The sequence below is a fragment of the Dama dama genome, chromosome 4 (genome assembly GCF_033118175.1).
Source record: "Dama dama isolate Ldn47 chromosome 4, ASM3311817v1, whole genome shotgun sequence".
NCBI lineage: Eukaryota > Metazoa > Chordata > Mammalia > Artiodactyla > Cervidae > Dama > Dama dama.
In genome coordinates this window covers 7,978,933-8,003,313 of record NC_083684.1, presented here as the reverse complement: position 1 = coordinate 8,003,313, position 24,381 = coordinate 7,978,933, and the positions used below count along the sequence as shown (strand labels likewise).

Here is a 24,381-nt window from a genome sequence, read left to right as displayed (position 1 = left end):
GTGAGGAAAAATAGGTCAGTTAATTTTCCAGCAGTAGGTGTGTATAGATGTTGTTTTTGGTAATTCTTTTATGGTAGAGATACATCAGTTTGCAGTTTTGAGTTCTATCTGATGAAAAGAATCCTTCTCTGTGATTGTGTACTCCTTTGGGGAGGCTTCCTCCTGAAGTGACAGTTAAGTTTTAGTTTTTTGGTGGTGAGTAGGTTTGAATTTAAAAATTGGCATCACTGACTCAAAGGACATAAGTTTGAGCCAACTCCAGGAGATAATGAAGGACAGAGAGGCCTGGTGTGCTGCAGTCCATGGAGTCCCAAAGAGTGGGACACGACTTAGCAACTGAACAACAGGTTTAAGTTTCTAGTAATGTAAATATAGAGCTGTATAAGAGATGCAGGTGAAGTATTTTGTCTGTTAGATTAGCAAAAGTCTGGTTGTGGAAAATTAGGAACTCACATTGCTGGGGGTATAAATTGGCAGAGTTTCTTTGAAAGGCAGTTTGGCAGTATCTATCAAAATTGCAAATGTGTAAGTCCCTCAGTCCAGCAATTGCACTTCTAGGAATTAATCTTGGAGATATAGTCATGCACATGTGAACGACCTATATATGAAGGTTTTTCTTTGCAGCAGTATTCATGTTAGCCAGAGTTTGGGAAGAACCTGAATGTTCATCTGTAGGGTTTTAGCTAAGTGAATTCTTATATAACCATTCGATGGAATACTTATCCTTGTATTAATACATAGCTGTAAAATAAAAATGAGAAAGTCTTTTATTTGTCACTATGTCCAAGATAGGTAAAAAGATTAAAAAAAAAATCAGTTGCGCTATAATGTGAGTGTACAACGATCTTTAGTTAAAAATGAAGGCATAGTATACAGTATTAATATGTCTCTTCTTGTGCATACAGAAAATATCTGGAAGGACACGATATGACTTGGTGAAATTGATTCCTCCAAGAAGGAAAACTGAATAGCTAGGGAACGGGTGGAGTGAGCTTTTTGCTGTGCTTTTGAATTCTGAGCCATGTGAAAGTAGGTTATTCAAATAGAAGTAAATGTAGACTTACTTTGTTTCCATGACAATAAAGTCAAATAAACATTGTTGCATTAAATGGTACAGAGTCCAGCTCCCTAATGTTTTTTACTACTTGTGACCTTGGGCGATTTATTTTCTTAGCTTAATTTTCTTACTTGTAAAATTAGTGTAATATCATGTACGTTATATATTTCTTGTGAGGTTAGAAGCAAAGTGTATAGTAGCATAGTGCCTGCATGTGGAAAGCACTCTTGATTATATACGTATGTTGTTACTCAGTAAGCCTTACTCTACTGGTTCTGCTGTCTTCACTAGATGTTCCCATACAGAAATATCTGTTAACAGTTTCACAGCTGATATTTTTCTGCTTTTATGTGCTCTTAGCTTGCCTTGACTTGGTATAACCAAGGTCTGAATTGTGGAGTTGGGTGGCTCACTGTTACTGCTGCCATGTTCCTGTACAACTTGACCTTGCAGCGAGCCACTGGCATCAGCTTTGCCATTCATGGCAACTTCTCTGGTAAGTTCCTCTAAAGTTTTGTGGTTTTTTTTTTTTTTTTTTTTTTAATTTTTTTTTTGACTGCACCTTTTGGCTTGCTGAATCTTAGTTCAGAAGTTGAACCTGTGCTCCCTGCAGTGGATGTGAGGAGTCCTAACCACTGGACTTCCAGGGAATTCCTCACATTTTAAATATTCATGGTTTTATGCTTCAGATTGGTTTTTCAACATCAAACCTTTTTTTTAAAAAGCAAATTGTGAAAAAAAAATTTAATTGTTAGAAAACATTGTAACTTATGTAATGCTTTACAGTTTCTAAAGTAATTGATCTTATCTCATTTCCAAAGAACTTTTAGAAAGTAAGGTGTCTTGATAAGTGATTGGGCATTGAGCAAATGAGAATGGATTGGGATGGGTAGGTGTGGTATATCAGGTAGGATAGGAGGCCATTTAGGCATTAGATAGTGAAGACCTGCACTGGGGCAGTGCGAATAGATAGAAGAATATGAGTTTGCATCCTGGGTGGCAGAGAAAATGACAGTAACATTGATAACAAGTTACTTGAGATCAGAGTGTGAGGAAGGAGGAAATTGGTTGTTCTCAACATTTGAAGGTGATGATAACTCATCAGGGTGGAGATGAGTAGCAGGGAGAGATGGGTCCAAGTTGGCTTTTTATGCATTTGCAGGCGTTGATTGCAATTTTGAAAGCAAGTGAGCTTTTTAGAAATTAATAGCATATATTAGACAGCAAAACTTTGAAAGTTCTATGGGACACTACATCTAACTGCACAAAAAGTTAATATGAATTCTTAGAACAATAGCCTTAAAAATGGACTAGAAAGAGCCTTTAGTAGTTTTTAATTTTACGAAGCTAAATGTTACATGTTAATGTCATTTGTAGACAACTCCCAGTTATGCTTATTGATGGCAAATCTTAGAAAAATTAGAAGAAGTTTTTAAAAACGCTTGAGTGATCATTTATGGAAAGCTTTTCTTTGATACCACTTTGTTAAATGTTTTAAATTTTAGGAAAAGGATCTTTTAAAGTAGAATAAATTAATTTAAAATACTAAGCCTCCAACTCATTTCATTGTATTTATGTGTAGTAGCATTTTGATCCATGAAGGTTACTTTTTGGACTAGTTTTTATTGTTCATGATCTTTATTTTGTGTGTCTTTCAGGAACAAAACAACAGGAAATTGTTGTTTCCCGAGGAAAGATCTTGGAACTTCTTCGCCCTGACCCCAACACTGGCAAAGTGCACACTCTCCTAACTGTGGAAGTGTTTGGTGTCATCCGGTCGCTCATGGCTTTCAGGTTGACGGGTGGCACGAAGGACTACATCGTGGTTGGCAGTGACTCAGGTCGGATTGTCATCCTGGAGTACCAGCCGTCTAAGAACATGTTTGAGAAGATTCACCAGGAGACCTTCGGCAAGAGCGGGTGCCGCCGCATTGTTCCCGGCCAGTTCCTAGCTGTGGATCCCAAAGGGCGAGCTGTTATGATCAGTGAGTGACTTACTCTCTTGGCTTTTCGGTTCTTAAAGAAGCTCAGTTCAGAATAGCAATGCTGTCATCTTGGTAGCCTACCAAGAAATCACTCACCTGGATAAAATTTGTATCATTTTGGGTGTTTAAAGTTGCTTTCCCTTTTAAAACAATGGGGAAAGTTGTAACACACCTTTTCTACTTATCTAGTTGGAAATGGGTCTTTTCGGTTTCTTTAACTGTAGCAAAAAGACCACGCTGAAAGTTTTCACATTATTAGACAAAGAGTATGGTTGCTTTCATCAGCCTGAAGTGATGATTTACATTCATGTCTCTTCTCTGATAAATCTCTTGAAGAAAACTCTGCATATCTGATCAGGCTTCCAGAGGGCAACCTTCTGTGACCAGTCACAAAATCATTAGATCTAATTCAGAGAACAAAGGTGGCAATTTATGAATTTTTGCTTAGTCTGTCATAAAAATTTTTGAAAAGTTAGTGGGATATTAAGATCCCTATTATGGGGACTTCCCTGGTAGTCCAGTGGCTAAGACTCTGAGCTCCCAGTGCAGACTTGGGTTCAATCCCTGGTCAGGGAAGTAGATCCCACATGTCACAGCTAAGAGTTCACATGCCACAACTAAAGAGGGCTGTCTTACTGCAGTGGAGATCTTGAATATTGTAACTAAGACTCAGCAGTGCTAAATTTTTTTTTTTTTTTAATTTTTTAAAAAAAATTCCTATTAGAATGAGAAGGTTAAAATTTCGCTCCTGTCTATTTTAGTGTTAGCAAAATCTAAAGTTAATGCATTTGTAAAGGTTAACACTGGCTGTCATTTAGAAAATAACTGTGATGTAAAGTTAGCTGTTCTGGAGCCTCTGTTTTCATCATCTGGAGTTTTTCTGTCTTGTCTCCATCCACAGGTGCCATTGAGAAGCAGAAACTGGTGTACATCTTGAACAGGGATGCCGCAGCCCGACTTACCATCTCATCTCCACTGGAGGCTCACAAAGCAAACACTTTAGTGTATCACGTAGTCGGGGTAGATGTGGGGTTTGAAAATCCAATGTTTGCTTGTCTGGAAATGGATTATGAGGTATATCTTACTTGCTCACAATTTTTTTAATTATTATTATATTCCAAATGCCTTTCTGAAATACTTTGGAATGTTTCAGAATTTACCTGACTACATGATAGCACTTTTGCTCTGATTTGAACAGTTTCCCTGAGTAAACAGGGTATTTATTGGGATAAACTCCCTGAAAAAAAGACGTAAAGTGGTATTTGGGATATTTTTTCATTGGGAGGTAGTGAAAGATGGGACATACCATTCTTTCCCTTGAGAGGAAGGAATATTTTCTGGTCCCAGAAATAGAAGACTTGGGTTCTTGCTCCCATTCTGCCATTTCTTAGTGTGAATTTTGGCAAAGCATTTGGCATCTGTGGACCTCTGTTTCCTGGTTTGTGAAATGGAAGACTCTTGATGCCCTTTTCAGCTTTGTTTATTCATTTTTTTAATAATTTTTACTGGAGGATAGTTGATTTGCAATGTTGTATTAGTCTCAGGTGTACAGCAAAGTGAATCAGTTATGCATACACATATATCCTCTCTTTTTTACTTTGCAGCTTTGAAAGTTTGATTTTATGGTACTGACTAGTCTTTGTGCCACTGTTACCTAGGAAGCAGACAATGATCCAACTGGGGAAGCAGCAGCTAATACCCAGCAGACGCTTACTTTCTATGAATTAGACCTTGGTTTAAATCACGTAGTCCGAAAATACAGTGAGCCTTTGGAGGAACATGGAAACTTCCTAATTACAGGTACTTTTTTCTTAGATCTGCTTTGTACCATTTTGCTTGGCCCATTTTATGCCTAAACTTAGGAATGTTCACTTAATAGGATTTGGAAACTGTAATCAGGTTTCATTGTAAACCTGAGTGCCTTGTCTGTGTTTTGGGGAGCTTAGAAATTCATGTGGTGGTTAACTCTTATTCTAATGGGGCAGAGAAGAAAAGAACAGTCAGCTTGGAGTATTAATTTCTGTTGGTTGCTCTGGTGTTTTGATTGTAGTCAATCTTTCACTCTCATTACAAAAATTAAAATCTGGCTCTATGAAAAGACATGTTATGGATGAAACAAGATAAAACTGTCCATCAATTTGAAAGCCTAGATGAAATAGAAATATTTTTGAAAACTGTCACCAAAATTGATCCAAGATGAAATTAAGAACCTGAATAGACCAGCATTTGTTTAAAAAATTGGGGCAATAATCAAAAGTTTATTTTCCTCAGAAGATTTAAGGTTCAGAGTTTTTAGGGACCTTAAATTTCTTGAGAGATTAGAAGAAGAATAAAAACTGTTGTACCACTTTAAGAGCTTAATATAACTTCAGTACCAAAACTGGGGAAGGACAGTAATAAGAAAAATTTGCAGCCTAGTTATCCTTTGATGGTAGATGCAAAAATCTTAAATTTTAGCAAATCAGATTCAACAGTGTTTTATGTGCATCATAGCAAAGTAAGATTTTTGTAGGAGCTCAAAGAGGTTCACCATGAAGAATCAATATTAGTTTGATTCGATAATAATTCTTTTAATGAAAGACTAAAGGACAACTGTATTTGTGGTATCTAAATTGTATCAGGCTCAGGTAAGATGGTGATCCAGTCCTTTCTGTTTTGAGTCATTTGCATTTAATGTCTAAAATGAAGTATGTCTGTTGTTGGGTAGGATTTTAGAGAAGAAAAATATAAAACAGCACTTGTCTTTGAGTGTTAAATGTTAGGAAGAGACTATATATTAAACAGAAGCATTTTTTAAAATGGATTATATTTAATTACTTGTTATAATGTATTGTGATACTTCTCATTTACAAGGGTTTCATTCATTAACCAAATGTTTGCTGCACCTCTATGATCAATATGTGCAAAGTCAATCTGCTGGCCCCTGGGACTGTGTGGTGAAATATTTGTTGTGGTGTCTCCTTTTATACAAGATTGAGTATAATGGTGAATACATACTAGTAACACAAAAATTACCAGAGTGTGCCACATGCCGTGACAGCATGGAGGAGGGGTTCCTAACCAGGAAAAGGAAGGGAATGCATTAGAGAAAGCTTTCAGAAGTGCTCTCAACTGAGGACTAAGGAATAGTTAGGAGTTAGGTGCAGTGGGGATGGAGGAGGAGTTTCTGTTGTGGACAGAGGAAACAGAATGCACAAAAGCCCAAATACGGGAAACAAACATGGTTCATTGAAAACTGAAAGCTCATTGTGGTTGAATCATTGGAGGTAAAGAGCTGGGGTGGAGGAAGCAGAAGAATAATGACCTGTTAAAGGTGAATGTTTTAGAAAGATTACTTGATTACATTTTGGTTACAGAATGGAAGATAGTAAGGTCAGGAAGCATTTCCATTAAACCAAAAGAGATTTGCAGCATGAGGACTGCTGAAGAGGTAGAACCAATGTGGGAGAGGAGAGAATTGAAGCATGGCATCCTTTTTTCTGGTTTGTCTATTGGTTGATGGCAGTGTTCTCTACGGAGAAGGCAATGGCACCCCACTCCAGTACTGTTGCCTGGAAAATCCCATGGACAGAGGAGCCTGGTAGGCTGCGGTCCATGGGGTCGCTAAGAGTCAGACACGACTGAGCAACTTCACTTTCACTTTTCACTTTCATGAGTTGGAGAAGGAAATGGCAACCCACTCCAGTGTGCTTGCCTGGAGAATCCCAGGGGCGGGGGACCCTGGTGGGCTGCCGTCTATGGGGTCGCACAGAGTCAGACACGACTGAAGTGACTTAGTAGCAGTAGCAGCAGCAGCAGCAGCAGTGTTCTCTGAGGTCGAGAACCCAGGAGATGGTTTGATAAGGAGCTTGGCAGTGGTTTGTGAATGGATTCATTTTTAACCTGCTATGGAATTTCCATGTAGCAGTGTCCAGTAGGCAGTTGAATTATAGGTCCGAAGCTGAGAACTGAGTTCTGGGCTTGGAGCTAAACTTCTAGATGCCTTATTAGATATCTGGACAGGCTGAGATCACCCAAATGGTGCTCCATCCTTGTCTAGTGTAACTCTCAGGGAAAAGAAACACAGTGAATGTTTATCACCTTCAGGCACACTGTACCTTTAAGTTGTGCTGAATGAGAGAAGGAATTAAAGATAACATTCATGGTTATGTCAAGTCATTGCTGGTTTTTGTTTTCTCTTGACAGTTCCAGGGGGATCAGATGGTCCAAGTGGAGTGCTTATCTGCTCTGAAAACTACATTACCTATAAGACCTTTGGTGACCAACCGGATATCCGCTGTCCAATCCCCAGGAGACGGGTAAGGTCTTTGTTTACCATAAGAGAAGATATATTTATGTTGTGAAATGAACTTAATTTTTGTTAAGTGTTTTTAATGAAGACAGTAAAGTATTTTAGCACAACAAAACAAAATCTGAGAAAGAAAATTGAAAATCAACGCGATTCTGTGTTGTACACCTGAAACTAGCATGATGTTGTAAGTCACTTGTACTTCAGTTTCTAAAAAAGCAAATAGTTTTCATTCTTGACAAACCTATGAACATTATCGATTTGAAATTCCTGAAAGTTTCTAGTTTGAAGAATACAGGTGTATTCATTGGAGGTAAATTGTCTTTCATCCTCCCCTACCCCACCCCATCTAGAAGGAGCAACCAGTGAATTCCTGTATACCTTTCACTTAGATTCACTCATTAGTACTGCTTTGTTACATTGGCCTTTTCTTTCTTTTGTATCTGTTTTTTAGGCAAGACCGTTTGAAGATAAGTTGTAGGGATCATGACACTTTATGACTGTTCCTTGTATTAGCCCATTTTCTTTAAGAGATTTGGGTATCCGTGGATTTTGGTATCTGGGGCCTCCTCAAACCAATCCCTTGCAAATGTTGAGGGATGATTATAATGAAGTTCTGTGTACCCAGCTTCAGTTATCAGCAGCACATGGGTAATCTTCATTGATCTCTGCTTCCTCAAACTCTTCACCCCAACTTATTTATCTTTTTAATATTAATTTATAGGTCCTGGGGTTAAATCTTTTTAAGACTTAGTTTATCTAGTACACTGATTCCATCAATTTTAGAAATCTGGTAAGATTAGCAAGTTAAATTTTTGGAGTGGTGTTAAGTAATTAAATTTAGTTGATCAGAAATTTATTAAGCACCTGACTGGCAGGTGCTGTACTTGACTTTGGGACTACAAAGAAGTATAAAACATGTTTTGCCCTTGAGAGAAATACAAAATGTTGGAAACATTTAAAAAAAAAAAAACACCAAAATCCAGCTGAGGGGGATTCCTTTTGGGATTCAGGCAAGTTGATACAGAAGAGGGATGATGATGGTTTTTTGGATAGTACTGTGAACATGTAAGAGTCTTATTCACAGCCTGAAATGATGGTTCTTTAAATTTCATGTCTCTTTGACATTTTTCTCTGGAGATAGTTTTTGCCTTATTAATCTGATCAGGCTGTAGAGTGGAATTGTGGCTTTATTTTTTTTTAACCTAAGCTTTATTATGTATTTATGGTAGACAAAAATTTCTTGGTTGGTAAGCTGCTCTGGGTCACAGCTTGCATGGAAAGACTCCAGGTGCCTCTAGGCATTTGGTGGCCTGTTTGATCTTTATTGGTAAGGTGCTGAATTCCGGAAAAGAAATCCTAATTTCTAAGATGTTGATTGTGTTATTTGACTTTGCTAGAATGACCTGGATGACCCTGAAAGAGGAATGATTTTTGTCTGCTCTGCCACCCATAAGACCAAATCGATGTTCTTCTTTTTGGCTCAAACTGAGCAGGGAGATATCTTTAAGATCACTTTGGAGACAGATGAAGATATGGTAAGTAGACCATGGAGGAGGGAGGAAAAATGAAGAAGTATGTTAGCTCTTATTAGTCTAATTTGATAAAACTTGCTACAATTTCATCCTAATTTTAGTTAAATAACTGTATTTTGAAAAATGATGGTTATTTAAGATTTACAGAGTGGTGTTAATAAGCCATTTGTTCAACTACTCTCTGAGGTAGAAAGGATAGTTAAATTTTAAAAAACGGGAGCAGAATGCCTTAAAAAATATTGCTTAAGGTGTTAAAGCTTTTAAAGTTTGGAATTGGAATATGAATGTAAATTTTCTCCCTCTGGTTAACAGATTTTTGGTCTGATTACATATAATGTGAGAATGGGTAATGCCACGTCTAGTGAATGACAAGAGAAAGCCCTCTATGTCTCCTGAAAACGCAATATACGAGATCTGTCACTTTTATCCCATGGAGGAGCACTGAGCAATTTCTTAGATACTTGTTTAGCTCAAGAGTTGGCAAGTTTTTTGTTTTTGTTTTTTCTTTTTAAGGCCAGGTAGTGAACATTTTCAACTTTTGTTGTGGGCCATGTGGTCCCTTTTTCCGCTACTTAGCTCTGCCCTTGGGGCACAAAAGCAGCCATCAGGAGTATATGAACTGCAGGGCTAGCCTGCGGACTGCAGTTTGCTGACTCCTGGTGTGGATGTGAAGGACAGGAATTTTTTTGCCACTTTATTACATTGTCTTATTATACTGGACTGTCTTCCATGGTGTGGCTTCATTTACCTGCACACTAGAATCTTTTTCTTTCCATTCCAGGTTACTGAGATCCGACTCAAATATTTTGATACTGTGCCTGTTGCTGCTGCCATGTGTGTGCTTAAAACAGGCTTCCTTTTCGTAGCATCAGAATTTGGAAACCAGTGAGTAATCCTTTTATTACCCCATTTCACCCTGGTTACTATAAAAGTTGACGGAAGAGAGGTAGTTTCAAGGCCTTGTAGCTTTTCCTGGGAATATTTTAGATCCTTGAGAACAGAAGTTTTGCCTTCTTCCCTTTTATGTTCTTTCTCTTGATGACTTCCTCTATTTTTGTGGTTTGAATCAATATCTGTGGATAGCTGCAAAAAGTAGTTTTAGAAGTAATCTCTCCTGAGTTTTTTGTTGGACATTTCATTGAATAAATACTTGCTGAACTACTTAGTATTAAATAGATGTTCCATAGACACTTCACTTGTACAAATCTGAAGTTGAAACTCATTAGTACCTACAGCAGCTTCCCAGTCATGTCACCAGTCTTTCCAACCTCACTATTTCATTTTTTTTTTAACGTTCTTTTCCGTTATGATTCATTTTAGGATGCTGAGTTTTGTTCTCTGTGCTGTCCATCATGACCTCTGTTGTTTACATAAAAGCTTACATCCACTCATCCCAACCTCCTACCTCATCCCTCCCCAGCCCACTCCACCTGGGCAACCCCAGTCTGTTCTCTGTTTTTCTGTTTCATAGATAGGTTCATTTGTGTCATATTTTTAGATTCCACGTATAAATGATACCATATGGTATTTGTCTTTTTCCTTTTGACTTCACTTAGTATGATGATCTTGAGTTGCATCCATGTTGCTGCAAATGGCTTATTTTGTTCTTTTTTATGGCTGAGTAGTATTCTGTTGTGTGTATTTATATACACCACATCTTTATGCGTTCATCTGATGATGGATGTCCAGGTAGTTTCCATGACTTGGTTTTGCCGTCCTCACTGTTTCTGTTAATGTTTTACGGGCCAGTTCCAGCAACTTGAGCGTCAAGTCTCGATTTTGCTGTCTCTACAGCTTTCATTTGAAAGTCAAGTTGATTATTACTTTTGTATTCCTTTTTTTGTGGTAGTAGTCTGAATTCGTTCCGTAATTCCTTATTGCAGTTCATTGTCCTGTAAAACTCAACCTTTATAGAGGGTCATCTCTTTAAGCAAACAAGACACAACCCTGATGAAAGCGTTTCCTCATCCCTATGTTACAGTCTTTGATGGCTTTTCATAGACAAATGAATTAACTCTGAACTCTACTCTGGCCTTGAATTTAAAACCAGTATTGAAGACTGCAGATTGCTTATGAATTGAGACGCCATGGTCTTGCTTTCTAGTTCAGGTTTTGCCAGTGCATGCAGAACACTTATCTAATGCTATTTCTGTGTAATGAAAATGAAAGTGTTGTCTAGAATTCTGTGATTCTATTCCAGTTTTGCCATTTCTACAGTTGTTCTCCCTTTCTTTATGTCCTTAACTCATCCTCATGGAGCTTATTCCAGCTGTCTTTTTATTATTCCTTTTCCCAGTTTATACCTGTTTTGTCTCACTTTCTACAACTTAGCCTACTGTTATGAGTATTTTCACCCATTTCTAATTTTTTAGTTTTCTTAACAAGGAATTTCCATTGTAGAGAAGTTAGGAAAGTGCATGTAAACAAAAGTGAAAGTGAAGTCGCTCAGTTGTGTCCCGACTCTTTGCGACCCCATGGACTGTACCTGCCAGACTCCTCCATCCATGGGATTTTCCAGGCAAGATTACTGGAGTGGGTTGCCATTTCTCTCTCCAGGAGAGAGACATTTGTAAGCAAAAATGTCTCTTGTAATCCTTCTGCCCAAAGATACATGTTTTTATGTGTAGCCTTCCTGTGTATATATATATTTAAATGTTTGTATAAAAATTATAGTGTATAGTGTTTTGTAAGTTATGTATTTTTATACAGTAGTGAATAATAATAAATATTTTTCTTTATTAATAAATAGGTTTTAAACATTCATTTTTTTAGCACCCATTATCTCTGTTTTGGTGGTAAAATAGGTATAACATAAAATTTGTCATTTTAACATGTTCAATTTGGTGGCATTAATTACATTTGCAGTGTTGTATAACCATTGCTACCATTTTCCAAACTTTTTTTTATCACTCCAGACTGAACCCATGTGCCCATTAAGGAATAGCTCCTCATGGCCCTTTTCCTCAGCCCTGGTGACCTAAGTGTGGTTGGTCACACATTCACTCTTTCTGTCTGGCTCATTTTATATAGCATATTTTCAGAGTTCATGTGTCAGCTCTATATTCTTTATCTGTGAATAATAACCCACTATATGTATGTACCACGTATTATTTATCTGTTAATGGACACTTGAGTTCTTTCCACCTTTTGGCTGTTAAGAATAATACCATATTGGATGCTGGTGTGCAAATATCTGTTTTAGTCTTTGTTTTAAATTCTTTTGGGTATGTATCCTGTTCTTAAAGATATAGAAAACCCTAGTCAATAAGCAGAGATCTCAAACTGTAGATACTGACTCAATATTAAACTGATTTATGAGCATTATGTTGATGGCAAACATCTTCAGAAAAAGTACTTTTTAAATGCTTATTGGCTTTTTTTCTTCCAGTTTTACAGAGATAAAATTGACAAAGCACTGTATAAGTTTAAGGTGTGCAGCATAATGATTTGATTTATACATCATGAAACGGTTATCACAGTTCATGTCATTTGGTACATTAAAGAAATAGAAAAAAAAATTTTTTTTCTCATGATGAGAATTCTTAAGATTTACTCTCTTGACAGCTTTCATGTATAACATATGGAAGTGTTAATTATATTTATAATATACATCGGACAAAATATTTTACCTGAAATCTTTGCTTCTCCCCAGTTACTTATATCAAATTGCACATCTTGGAGATGATGATGAAGAACCTGAGTTTTCATCTGCCATGCCTCTGGAAGAAGGAGACACATTCTTCTTTCAGCCAAGACCACTGAAAAACCTTGTGTTGGTTGATGAATTGGACAGCCTCTCTCCCATTTTGTTTTGCCAGGTGTGGATCTTTCCTGTCACTCCATAATGAGCAGTGCTAACCAACTGTTTTTGAATATGAATGAGTTTAAAGTTTTAATTTCAATTAACCTCATAGTCAAAGAGGTTCAGTAGCATGTCCATGGACTCGCCAGAGTATAAGGGTGAAGCAGCTGAAGGCAGTTGGGGAGTTAAAAAGCTTTACATAAATCCTTTGGCATAAAGTGGTTAAGACTCTGCATTTCTACTGCAGGGGGCACAGGTTCCATCCCTGGTTAGAGAACTAAGATCCCACGTGCTGTGTGACCAAAAAAAGGAACTGATAAAAGCTTTGTTTGTTCTTAAAACTTGCTGCTTCAAACTGCTTGCTTTTTGGGACTTTTGGGACATTGGGTCTTTTTTTTCACTCCATGTGCCCAGTAATATTTAATACTACTCCATGTGTAGTAATATTTAAGCCTAATAAAAACTAAAAAAGTGATTTGTCCCCCTGAGAAGAATCAAATTTGTGTGTGGAAAAGTAGCACAAGTAGACATTTCTCCCGCTTTTCTTTGTGCAGATAGCTGATCTGGCCAATGAAGACACTCCCCAGCTATATGTGGCCTGTGGTAGGGGACCGCGGTCATCTCTGAGAGTGTTAAGGCATGGACTTGAGGTAAGATTGGAATTTCTAGATCATATGCAGGGTTTGGAGGGAAGCGCTGGCAAAGCAGCCTAAGGCTTTATTCTGATGAGATCAAAGATATATTCATTGTTTATATGAAACAAAAATGTTTTCTTCTTCACCTGTTTCCATAAAGTTTACAGTTTAAATTTCCTAATCTTTAACATGTTAACACAATAGGCACTTTAAAAATTTGGCAAATGGATATCAAAGGGGAAAAACAACTATTAGTTCCAGGTTCACGCGCCACGATGTGTAGGTTGAGAAGTCTGCATGGCACATTTTATTGCATCTCATTTTAGTCTTGATCTTTCTGCATAGTTTTTAAATACTTACATTTTTAACTATGTTAAATACAGTATATATATATTTATATCTTACTAAGTTTATTTCTTGTTACTGTGTGTTTTTAAGTCGTACAATTCTTAATGTTTTTGCAGTATACCTCCACAGTGGGTGGATCAGAATTTATTTAATGACTCCTTTATTGTTGGACTTTTTAGGTGAAATGGACACTCAAAATTATCTTCTCAAATCCCATATCCTCTTCTCATCATGGTTCTTGTGTTGATGCCTTTTAGCAAGCCTTGGGCTTGATTTTGTTAGGAATAAAATAAATCTTCCTATGGCAATTACTTTTAGTAGTTGGGGTTGGCAAACTCCAGGCTCTTAAAAGGCCCACTACCTGTTTTTTGTAAATTTTTATTGGAACACAGGCAAGGTGACCTTTGTTTTGAATTTTGGCTCTACTTAATAGCTGTTACTAAGCTTTTGTTTCCTCTTCTGTAAAATGGGCTTAATAGCATCTGCCTTAAAGATTGCTGTATGAATTAAATGAGAATGCAAAAGAAGCACTTGGTCAAGTTTGGCTTATAGTAACTGTTTAATAAATGTTAGCTATTAATATTGCCATCTCAGGGGATTTAAAAAGTTTTGACTGCCCAAATATGCATCAAGTCACCAAAATTTCAATGATTTGAATCTAATTTAGACCAATAGTTCTTGATAAGTTACTTGCTGCTCATTGGATCCCAATGATCATCTGGTGAAAGTAAGTACTCAAACACAAAAAAATGCATACATGCATTAACAAAACTTTGTGTATGGTGTTGGGAGATAAAGAACCTGATGAAGAATCATTGTTTTTGAGTCCCCTGTTGCCTCCTGATTTTTTCTAATTCTATTAAAAAAAAAATCTATGTTATGCAAAAGTATTTTTTATTAAATTGTTGGGCATTGCTTTGTTCCTGTGTATCTATTTGTGGAATCTTGTTCGGCTGGATTATGGTCTCAGCTGAGCAGGATCACTGTCAGGTAGTGCAGCATATTGACATTTATGTTTTATTGATCGCGAAGTTTTCCGAGACTGTCCTGTACCATGATCAGGTACTCCTGCTACCATTGCATCAATAAACCAACAAAAGGATAAAATGCCTTTCATATATATTCTTGAGTTCTTCCTGTAAAATGTAGTTCCACTGTTCAGTTGTACAATATGATAGGCTGCCTTTTTATCTCTAGATCATTTAAAAATATTTAATAAAATTTTTATCTTAGATGGTCTTAGATTTGAAAAATTGCAAGGATATTATAGACAATTAATGTTTAGTCCACATCTTTTTTTCTCCTCTAGATCATTTTGAGTTTATCTTATATTTTTTATTTATTCTCATTTGAGAGTCTATACGACATTCAGAGGATTCTTGACTCTGACATTAAAGGGCATAAAAATCTAGTATGAAGGACAAAACAGTTCCTCAGATTACTTTTAGATAAGTGTCCTAAGAGGTGATGGTTGTGATTCCTTTGAGAATTTATAGGAGGGAGAGATGACTGCCAGCCCGGAAAATAAGGGAAGATTTTTTCTAAAGGATGTGGCACTTGAATTGTTATGTGAAGAGATGTGGAATTTCACCTTAAGGGAGCAAGGCAAAGGATGCTAATTGAGATGGACTGTTTCATTCCCACATGCTTGCTTTTTGTGGAGGATGCAGGCATGTTACACTCAAAAGGAAGCATTTGGCCTTGGCTGCAGCAGCTGTCCTAGATGTTCCATCACTTCTTGCTGAAGTCAGTTTTGACAGTTGACAGTACTTCTAGCCTTTTGGTTCTTAATGTTCTGTTTGACTAGTTGGTTCCAGTGTTTAATCCAGTGTACATTGTGAGCACTGCTGTATTATAGGGACTGTATTATCTAGTGTGATTGTAAGCAAGGAGCTGAGTTTCACGCTCACTGGGTCTGTTGTTTGTCTCCTTCCCGTCAGGTATCAGAAATGGCTGTGTCAGAGCTACCCGGTAACCCCAATGCTGTCTGGACAGTGCGTCGGCACATTGAAGGTAAGCAGCCCTTTCCCAGAGGTCTGAATGAGGGTCCAGGTGCCACTGAGAGTAGAAGCTTAAGAGGCTGCATTCATAATACTTCTATGTCACTTCATATACTAGAAACTTTTTTGACTCAACACTGTTTTTGAGGCTCCCAATCAAGATGCTTTCACTTACTACATTTTGTACACAAGGGTAAGAGGCACACAGGGTGGCTGTTCACACTCAGTACATAGACACTTCAGTATCATAGATAGAGCTGTCATATATCGGTTGTTTAACTATATTCATCATTAAGGTACTCTTTCTATATGTTAGAGGTATGATGTAAGGAAAAGTTTTGGCTTCTTCTACGATGTTTTCTCCTGTTGTGTTGAAATCACAGTGAAATTGAAGGTATTCTGGATGTTAAGATGTTAAGAGGATGTTAAGGATGTTCTGTTCAATAGGTATAGTAGTTGTTCTTAAGGGAAGCGGAGGTTGATTGAAGCAGAATTTTAGGGTGAGTGGAAAAGGAGGAATGGAAGAAAGAGGAAGTCTGAGCTCCTGAATAAAAATGGTCACCTCATCCTAAAAATTTGAAAGTTATGTGAAAATGCATATTAATGCAATAGCAGAAAACTCTTGTGACAACTGAATTTCAGTCCCTTAGAAACAAAACTCAGTTCTCATTTTCCCTTTGATTCTTTGGGGTTGTAGGTCATTTCTATTCCTAGACCTCATTTTCCTCTTGTTCCCTCAGGAATGTGAAACTGGCCAGAATACAAAGCTTTTTCAAGAAAACAGCTGGGAATCTTCCTGCTTTTTAGATGTTTTGGTTGTATGGAACAAGTTTAAGGGAGCTGGGAAATGTGTAGGAGGGAAACCTCTTTCTATTAATAGAATACACAGTGAATTTTATCTTCATGTGGGCATTGGAATCCTATCTGAGTAGAAAGAAATAAGTGAGTAGGAAATCAGTAGGTTCATTTTAGCTGAGAAGGTATTTATTAGATGATTGGTTTTGAAAGATTTCCCTAGTTTTGTATTATCTTCATAAAGTGGTCATAAACTGGTCAGTGTTGATGTTCACCTTTACCTTGGGGGCTGGTTGATATGAAGGCTCTAGACTGTTTGAATTAGAAAGAGCCTTTGTGATAAAACCTAGTGTGCTCCTTTTTTTGGTTTGTTTTTTGTTTTGACTTATTAAACTTATTGTAAAATCGATTTAGATTTGCAGGAAAGTTACCCTTCATTTTTTTGCAGGAAAGTTATCCCTCATTTTTTTTTTGAAGAAAGCTGAAAATCACAGACGTTGACTGTCTCAAGATAGAGCACATAGGTAATAGAGACTGAAAGCTTTGTCTCCCGAATCTCAACCCAGTGTTCATTTGACTAAGTGAGTCTGGGTCATGTTGGTTTACTAGGACAAGTTCAGTATTCTCATCCTGCTGCTTTGTAATTAAGATAGGATTCTATTCTCAGAGCATGTGTCATCTAAAAAAGAAGTATACAAAACTGTTGTGTGTTCTGGTATGATAAGGCACGTTGTTGCCAGGAGGGGATAGAGGAGAGGGAAGAGGCATGTGTTTGAGAACCAGGAAAGGCTTTGGGGTGATGTTTGATAAGTTAGAGGTGAGCGGTATATTGCCTGATGGGGCTTGTCGCTAAAATGTTTCCTCCTCTAAATACCAACATCTAGGAAACTATTAAATCCTGATAAATTTTACTCTTTAGGAACTATAATTTGGGTTTTCACCCATAAAAGAGGTCAAGTTCTCTCAGTTCATTCTCTTTCCGGATTTCCTAAGTTACTATTCCACATGTGCACACATGCTGCAGTCTTCCAGGCAACTACTAACCTTGGCTGGTACTTGGTGATGCACACTACCAATACCAAGCCTTTTTTTCTCTTCCACAGGTGGCTGGTGGAGGTGCTGATCACCACAGGTGTGTACCTACTGCTAGGGCCTACCGTGGGGTCTCAGAGTTTGCCCAGGGAGAGGGAGTTGCACAGAGTATTGAGGCTGCCCTGATAGCACCTCTCAGAGGGTAACTTAGCAGTGTGCTGTCCGTGTGCACTGTATATGCACACCCATCTGCCAGTGTGTGAGGTAGTCAGAGGCAGGGGTCACTTTCTCCCACAGAATGTAGAACCTAGGACTGATTTAATTCCCATTAAGCCGAAAGGGCCTGTAGCTAGAAAATCTTAACTTCATACTCTCCCTTGATGTTTTTATATGTTCCATGTGTAACTGAAAGGTTGGGCCCTGGAGCAAGCCCCTGCTTTTTTCTTTTGAGTCTAGTGAGGCCTGTGCTGAGGCAAGACAAACGCTGAGTAGTCTGAATATGGGGTGAGAATGAGATATTGAAGGCCTCGGTCATCTGGGTGATCACTCACTTCCTCTTGGAGTGGGCTCTGTTGAGCCTGAGGTACTAGGACAAGAGAAAGAAGGGCTCATCCCCTCTTCTGTGGGCTGCTTCCGCAGTGCTCAGACAGAAGTCCCACTTACCTGAGACAGATGCAGTCTCATACGCTAATAGATTCTTCAGTGAGATAGGAACTAATGGTATTTTATATGAAACTTGAAACCTCTGGAAGAAGGCAACACAGACTTGATAGTTCATTGACATTTGCCTTGACTGAATCTTTATTTTGTTCTCTAGTCCAGCTTTTATCCTAAAGCCTGCCTAGGAGCCAGAGCTGCTGTCTGCTTCTGGTTTTCCTGGTCATAGAATGGGAAGGGTAGATGTCTCAGTGCTTACTTAGCATTCACAGGGGAGTGGACGTTTGCAGCTTTCAGACAGCAGCCATTGCCTGCTGCTTGTTGAACTGCCCGGCAAACATAGGACCCAGACCACCGAGCCTGGTTTTATTTTTACACCTCAACTGTCTGGGGCCTTGAGTCAGGGGGAGGATAAGGACGCAGGCTGCTGCTTTTCCTCACTCCCCTCAGTCTCCACATGTAGGTTAAAAATGCGTGGTTTCTTTTCTGGAGACCCTCCTCCCTTGACTGAAGGAAGAAGCTGAAATCCTGGCCAGTTTTAGCCCTTTATTGTTTGGCTTTAATTTGCCCTGGCATAGCTTTTGAGATACAAAGTTTCAGTGTTGAGAACGTGGGAAAGTACACTATTTATATAATGTTAAAATTAAGCAATTCCTGTTAACTTTTACACCAGAGATTTCCAGTTTAAAAATAGAGCTGGAGTAAAGCTTTCAAGTTTGGTGTTGCTTAGAGACTGATGGTGGTTTTATTGTAAGCTGTTAAGACATCCACTTCAGGGATGGACATGTCTGTACTCAATATTTTAAGATGATGCACAGTACAGTTTTACAGAGCAGTCTTCTTATAAGGTGTCCCCAGGCATGTGAAATCACCTGAAACCAGTTATTTGCTTGTCCAGCATTACTTCATGTGATTTGGAAATTGAACCGTTCCTCTGGATCCCTGATGTAGCCATTAAGATTATATCCATTGGGAAAATCTTTCGATTTTTGCCTTTCAGCCACTCATTCAGTGCTCACATGTTATTAATTGAAGCAAAAGTGTTTCAGGACAGTACTTAACCCTTAATAAATTATAAATTATATTTCTATATGTTTATATTTTAAAATGCTGATTGCCATCTACTAGATTGATTTTACCTCCTCCTAATTCAGAATGCTACTATAGGTCACACCAGTAATGCTGGGTTGGTCGAAAGTTTGTTCAGATTTTTCTGTAGGCTGTTACTGAAAAACTTGAATGAAGTTTTTTGGCCAACCTAATTCATTTTCATCTGGTCCCTTTTCTGTAAAGAACACTAATTCTGCTGAACCTACTGAGTAATCTTAGTTAAGCTGAACCACTTTTGGAGCAATCAGAATCCAAACTGTGTCCTTGATGTGAGTGGGATGGATCAGGCCTATGATGTTGGACTCAGACAAGGGCTCCAGCAAGCTTTCACTGCTTCTGCTAAGAGTGAGGTAGCCACTCCAGTCTGTTACCTTGTCTACTTGGCATTCTGGCCCTCGCTTGCCAGATTTCTGTGTGAAGGGGGCAGGAAGAGGGAAATTGAACAGAAAATTAAAATGTAGGAAAATCTCAATTCATCTTTTAAAAAAATGAATGTACATCTATTGAGCATTTATCAAGCTTTATGCCAAACATTGTTCTAAATATGGGAGACACACACGGAAATTGTTCTATGTTGTGGGGTGGAATGTGTAGGAAATAGACAGCTTTTAACTATGGGATGTACGTGAGAAATTTTTGGGGTTGCTTGTATGCCTCTGACATCTTTTCAAAACTTGTTGGTGTTTGTTTATCCAAATACATTTTATTAAATGGAAAGCAGATTCTAATTGGATTGCTTGTGACCACTGAACCATTAGGATTTTTAAATACAAAAAGTTAGAGAGGTCAAGGGCTGACAATACAAATTGCCTCCCCCCACCACCACCCCTCTTCCTGGTTATCCAGTGTTCTTACATCATTCCTTCTGGGACATCCTAGGATTCTTAGTTTCCAACTCCGTATCCTAGAATGACTTAGTCTCATGGAGGCTAAAATAGTCACTTGTTTTATTCATTAGGTCTTATGTTCCTATGTAAGATTCTTTCAGAAAAAGGGGGAGACCTTTTTTGGTTATAGGGAGTGTCTCTTAATGGATTGTGACTGGCACCTGAAAGAAGCTTTAGCTTCAATACATACTGAATTGAATACAAAGATATTTTGAATACAAAAATATTGTAGTATTCAAAATTTCCTCTTACTTTTTTCTTGGATTTTTCTAGCAAAGTTCTCAGGAAAATATTAGTTTTCCAAGGTACTAGATGTGGGCATGTGTACTCTATTAACTCTTTAGCCATTTAAGGAAGCAAAGTGTATCTGTAGGCTGTTATGACCATTAATTATCTTTTGGATCATCCTACGCTGTTTGCCACATGAGTGTGATGGCTCCACATAGAAGAAGTGCCTTGGAAGGCTTCTGAAGAGAATGCTTAGTGTGTTTCATTTGGCTTTGTAGCTGATGAATTCTCTGCTAACCAGCTTCTTTATTCTCTTTCCTTTTCAGATGAGTTTGATGCCTACATCATTGTGTCTTTCGTGAATGCCACACTGGTGTTGTCCATCGGAGAGACTGTAGAAGAAGTGACTGACTCTGGGTTTCTGGGCACTACCCCTACCTTGTCCTGCTCCTTGTTAGGAGACGATGCCTTGGTGCAGGTGAGGATTCTCAGAGAGCCACTTACCTGCTTCCCTTACTTTGTCCTTTCTCTGACTTCATTGTGGTGTTGGTTGCTGGGTTCACATTAATGAGCTTTGAACTTCTTTGAAATTAATGCTGTGAAACATGAACTTTTTTGAAGTTAACTTTGCCTGGAACCCTAAACTCTTCTTGTCATTGACCCAACTGGTGCTTCAAATGCAATGCCTCTAGATCTGACAGATCCGATGGTATGAGGGTCATGCTTATAATCACTAATCACTAAATGGCTAAAGTTGGGGTTTTTCTCTTACTGCCTCGAGGTGTATCCTGATGGGATTCGGCATATCCGAGCAGACAAGCGAGTCAATGAGTGGAAGACTCCTGGGAAGAAAACAATTGTGAAATGTGCGGTGAACCAGCGACAAGTGGTGATCGCCCTAACAGGAGGAGAACTGGTCTATTTTGAAATGGATCCCGTATGTTATTTTACTGTTCACTGTGGGACTTAGTCTTGCCTGGAAAATCCCATGGTCGGAGGAGCCTGGTAGGCTGCAGTCCATGGGGTCGCTAAGAGTCTGACAGGACTGACTGAGCGACTTCACTTTCATTTTTCACTTTCATGCATTGGAGAAGGAAATGGCAACCCACTCCAGTATGCTTGCCTGGAGAATCCCAGGGACGGGGGAGCCTGGTGGGTTGCCGTCTGTGGGATTGCAGAGTCAGACACAACTGAAGTGTCTTAGCAGCAGCAGTGGGACTTAGTGTAGAGTTCAGAGTTGAAGATGGGAGCTGCAGTCCAGGTGTCTAGATTATATATTCACAAGGAGAAATGAGGTGGGAAAGTCCTTTACTGGGAGTTGGAGGGGATACATTTTCATGTCTTTAATTCTTAAACTGGAGTTATGAAATGCCGTCTTAGCAATAAAATGCTTTTTCTGACCTTCGCACTTTTTCCCACCAGATATTTGCTATGTGTTTAATTTCTGCAGTCTGATTCAGTTTCAGAAAATTTTGTTTTACTTTTATATATGGAAAGATAGCCATATTTAATTATACTCAAGAAATCTCTGGATGTGACCAACTTGTATAGTGTAACTGTACCTGTGATTGAAATGTTTTGTCTCTAACTACCATATTTGAATTCTGTTTCACCCATGAGTCTTTTTATGAACAGATAAAACAGTGATATATTTTCATTTCCTGAGATCTCGGTTGGCTTAGGAAACTTGTGATGCATTATACTTGTCAAAGGTCTCTTGATTATCTTGTCAGTAATTTTGCTTGCCATTAGCCTGAAGATTTCAGTCTTGGAACCTCAAGTAGAGAAATTCTTGGTCACCAATTATAGTAAGAAGAGTGAGAGGAAGCAAAAAAGAACTTACTTAGCAAGCCCCCTTTCTTCTCCAGGCTCAGGAGTTGGGGGTGGGGTGGCGTGGTCTGTGACCTCTGTCTTCAATCCTGCAGTCAGGACAGCTGAACGAGTACACGGAGCGGAAGGAGATGTCAGCAGACGTGGTATGCATGAGTCTGGCCAATGTGCCCCCTGGAGAGCAGCGGTCTCGCTTCCTGGCTGTGGGGCTGGTGGACAACACTGTCAGGATCATCTCCTTGGACCCCTCAGTGAGTGTCACCCTCACCTTCAAGGGTCTTCCAGCTGGGCTGGGCCGGGCCCTGAATCTATACTTCTGCTTCTGATTATTGTAGCAGCACACCTCAGGAGTCTTCTGCAGTGCTTTAAAATGACTGATCCAAGACTACTAAATGTTTCTTTGGCTTAAGTCCTGATTCCCTTTTTTAGTTTAAACAAATAAAAACAAAATCCAAGACTATGTTTACAGAAAAGAGCCTTAGATGACTTTAAAAAGGTGCCCTGTGCTTATTTACTTTTATCATTATCCACTTCTACAAAAAAGAGAAAGCCCAGTCCTCCCCAGAGCTTGTTTTAAGGTTTAGTTCTCTAGTGACCCCATACCTGTTGAGAACTCATTCTTCAGGTTTCCCATGTCCACGAAAAAGAGCTGTTCTTCACTTTTAAGAATTATATTTTTCTGGGCAGGTTTTTTCCCAAAGTTGGTCACTTGCTGTATTTTATTTTCTCTTTCCTCTTTAGGACTGTTTGCAGCCTTTGAGCATGCAGGCTCTCCCGGCCCAGCCTGAGTCCTTATGTATCGTGGAAATGGGTGGGACTGAGAAGCAGGATGAACTGGGGGAGAGAGGTTCTATTGGCTTCTTGTACCTGAATATTGGACTCCAGGTAAGAGATCCAGAAACTCACACTCCTGGGGTCAGGGCATCTTTTACTTCATGACTGCTTTGTTTAATGCAGGTATTTTCTGTGCCTGTGTTTTAGTTACCCACCTTATGAAAAGTGATCAGTGTTGCTCTCGGTTCCACTTGTTTTCGCTCTAATTTAGAAGAAATCAGGCCTGGAAAAAAGTATTTTATAGAGTCTGATAAAATTGCTTAGCAGTGACTGTTTTGGGTCAGAACTATATCGCCTATGGTTTTCACAGTTTGCAGTTTGTGAGACTATAATTCAGTTGTTCCTCAATGTCCTTGGGGTTGGTTCCAGGATCTCCCTTGGAAACCAAAAATCAGAGGATACTCAAGTCCCTTATATAAAATGGCATAATGGTTGTATATTCTCGTAACCTTTAATTAAATCATCTCTAGATTACTTAATTACCTAATATAAGGTAAATGCTGTATAAATAGTTGCTGTACATTTGCAGCCAATTCAAGTTTATTTTTTGGAATTTTCTGCTTTTTCTTCCCCCTGAAATATTTTTGATCTGTGGTTGGTTGAATTGTGGATTCAGAATCCGTGGATACAGAGGGCCTCACTGTTCATAATGGGCTCCATGAACATAGCAATAAAGGGCCCCTAGGCTCTTCATGGCATGAAAGGCAGGAACGCAAGAAACAGAGAGTGTCGGGTTTTGACCATATCCTTTTTTTTTTTTTTTTGCCTAGCCCAGGGAACTGTTTGCTTTTTAATTTTACTTCCTAATTTAGAAATTCTCAAACGTGCCCAGGAGTTAGACTAATGAAATGAACCTCCATGTACCCATCACCAGTTATCAGCATTTTGCCTCTCTCTTCTCTTCTCTTTTAAGGCAGATCCAATATAGTGTCATCTATAAGAACTTGAGAATGTAGCTGTAACAGAGGAGTGTGTGTGTGTATTTTGAAGCTTTAATATCACGCTTAACAGAATTTAAGTTCCTTAATAGCTTCTGATACCCCCATGTTCTCATTTTCTCCCTTTTTTTCTGTTCTGAAAAATGTTTTTACTTTTGGTTCTACTCAGAATCTGCATAAAACTGTCCAGTTTTTATCTGCTTAATCCTCTCACATTGTTTTATTGTTTATTTGACTGTGTCAGGTCTTGGTTGAAGCATGTGTGATCTTGCTCCCTGACCAGGATTGAAACCGGGCCCCCTGCATTGGGGGCACCGGGTCTCAGCCACTGGGCCACCAGAGAAGTCCTCATGTTTCTTTTAACAACTGTCTCAGCTTGTTAAAAAGAAACCAGCTCATTTTTCTTGGGGAATTTCCTAC

The 24,381-nt window shown here is 38.6% G+C and overlaps 1 protein-coding gene and 2 non-coding genes across 3 annotated transcripts in view; all 3 read left to right on the top strand.

Annotated features, from left to right (window-relative positions):
* Positions 1-24,381, top strand: part of SF3B3 (splicing factor 3b subunit 3) — a 38,706-nt gene that overhangs the window by 1,965 nt on the left and 12,360 nt on the right. The window contains exons 2-15 of the mRNA XM_061137570.1: positions 1,418-1,553; positions 2,716-3,042; positions 3,944-4,116; positions 4,701-4,842; positions 7,228-7,340; positions 8,731-8,868; positions 9,647-9,750; positions 12,518-12,683; positions 13,222-13,317; positions 15,591-15,663; positions 20,686-20,837; positions 21,141-21,296; positions 22,285-22,440; positions 22,931-23,074. Coding sequence (XP_060993553.1) covers positions 1,484-1,553; positions 2,716-3,042; positions 3,944-4,116; positions 4,701-4,842; positions 7,228-7,340; positions 8,731-8,868; positions 9,647-9,750; positions 12,518-12,683; positions 13,222-13,317; positions 15,591-15,663; positions 20,686-20,837; positions 21,141-21,296; positions 22,285-22,440; positions 22,931-23,074 — 2,010 coding nt within the window. The 5' untranslated portion in view covers positions 1,418-1,483. The remainder of the gene's footprint in view (positions 1-1,417; positions 1,554-2,715; positions 3,043-3,943; positions 4,117-4,700; positions 4,843-7,227; positions 7,341-8,730; positions 8,869-9,646; positions 9,751-12,517; positions 12,684-13,221; positions 13,318-15,590; positions 15,664-20,685; positions 20,838-21,140; positions 21,297-22,284; positions 22,441-22,930; positions 23,075-24,381) is intronic.
* Positions 3,325-3,404, top strand: LOC133055357 (small nucleolar RNA SNORD111). The gene has a single exon (XR_009692642.1). It is a non-coding gene; the product is annotated as a small nucleolar RNA SNORD111 (small nucleolar RNA).
* LOC133055356 (small nucleolar RNA SNORD111) lies at positions 8,415-8,502 on the top strand. Its single transcript, XR_009692641.1, has one exon. It is a non-coding gene; the product is annotated as a small nucleolar RNA SNORD111 (small nucleolar RNA).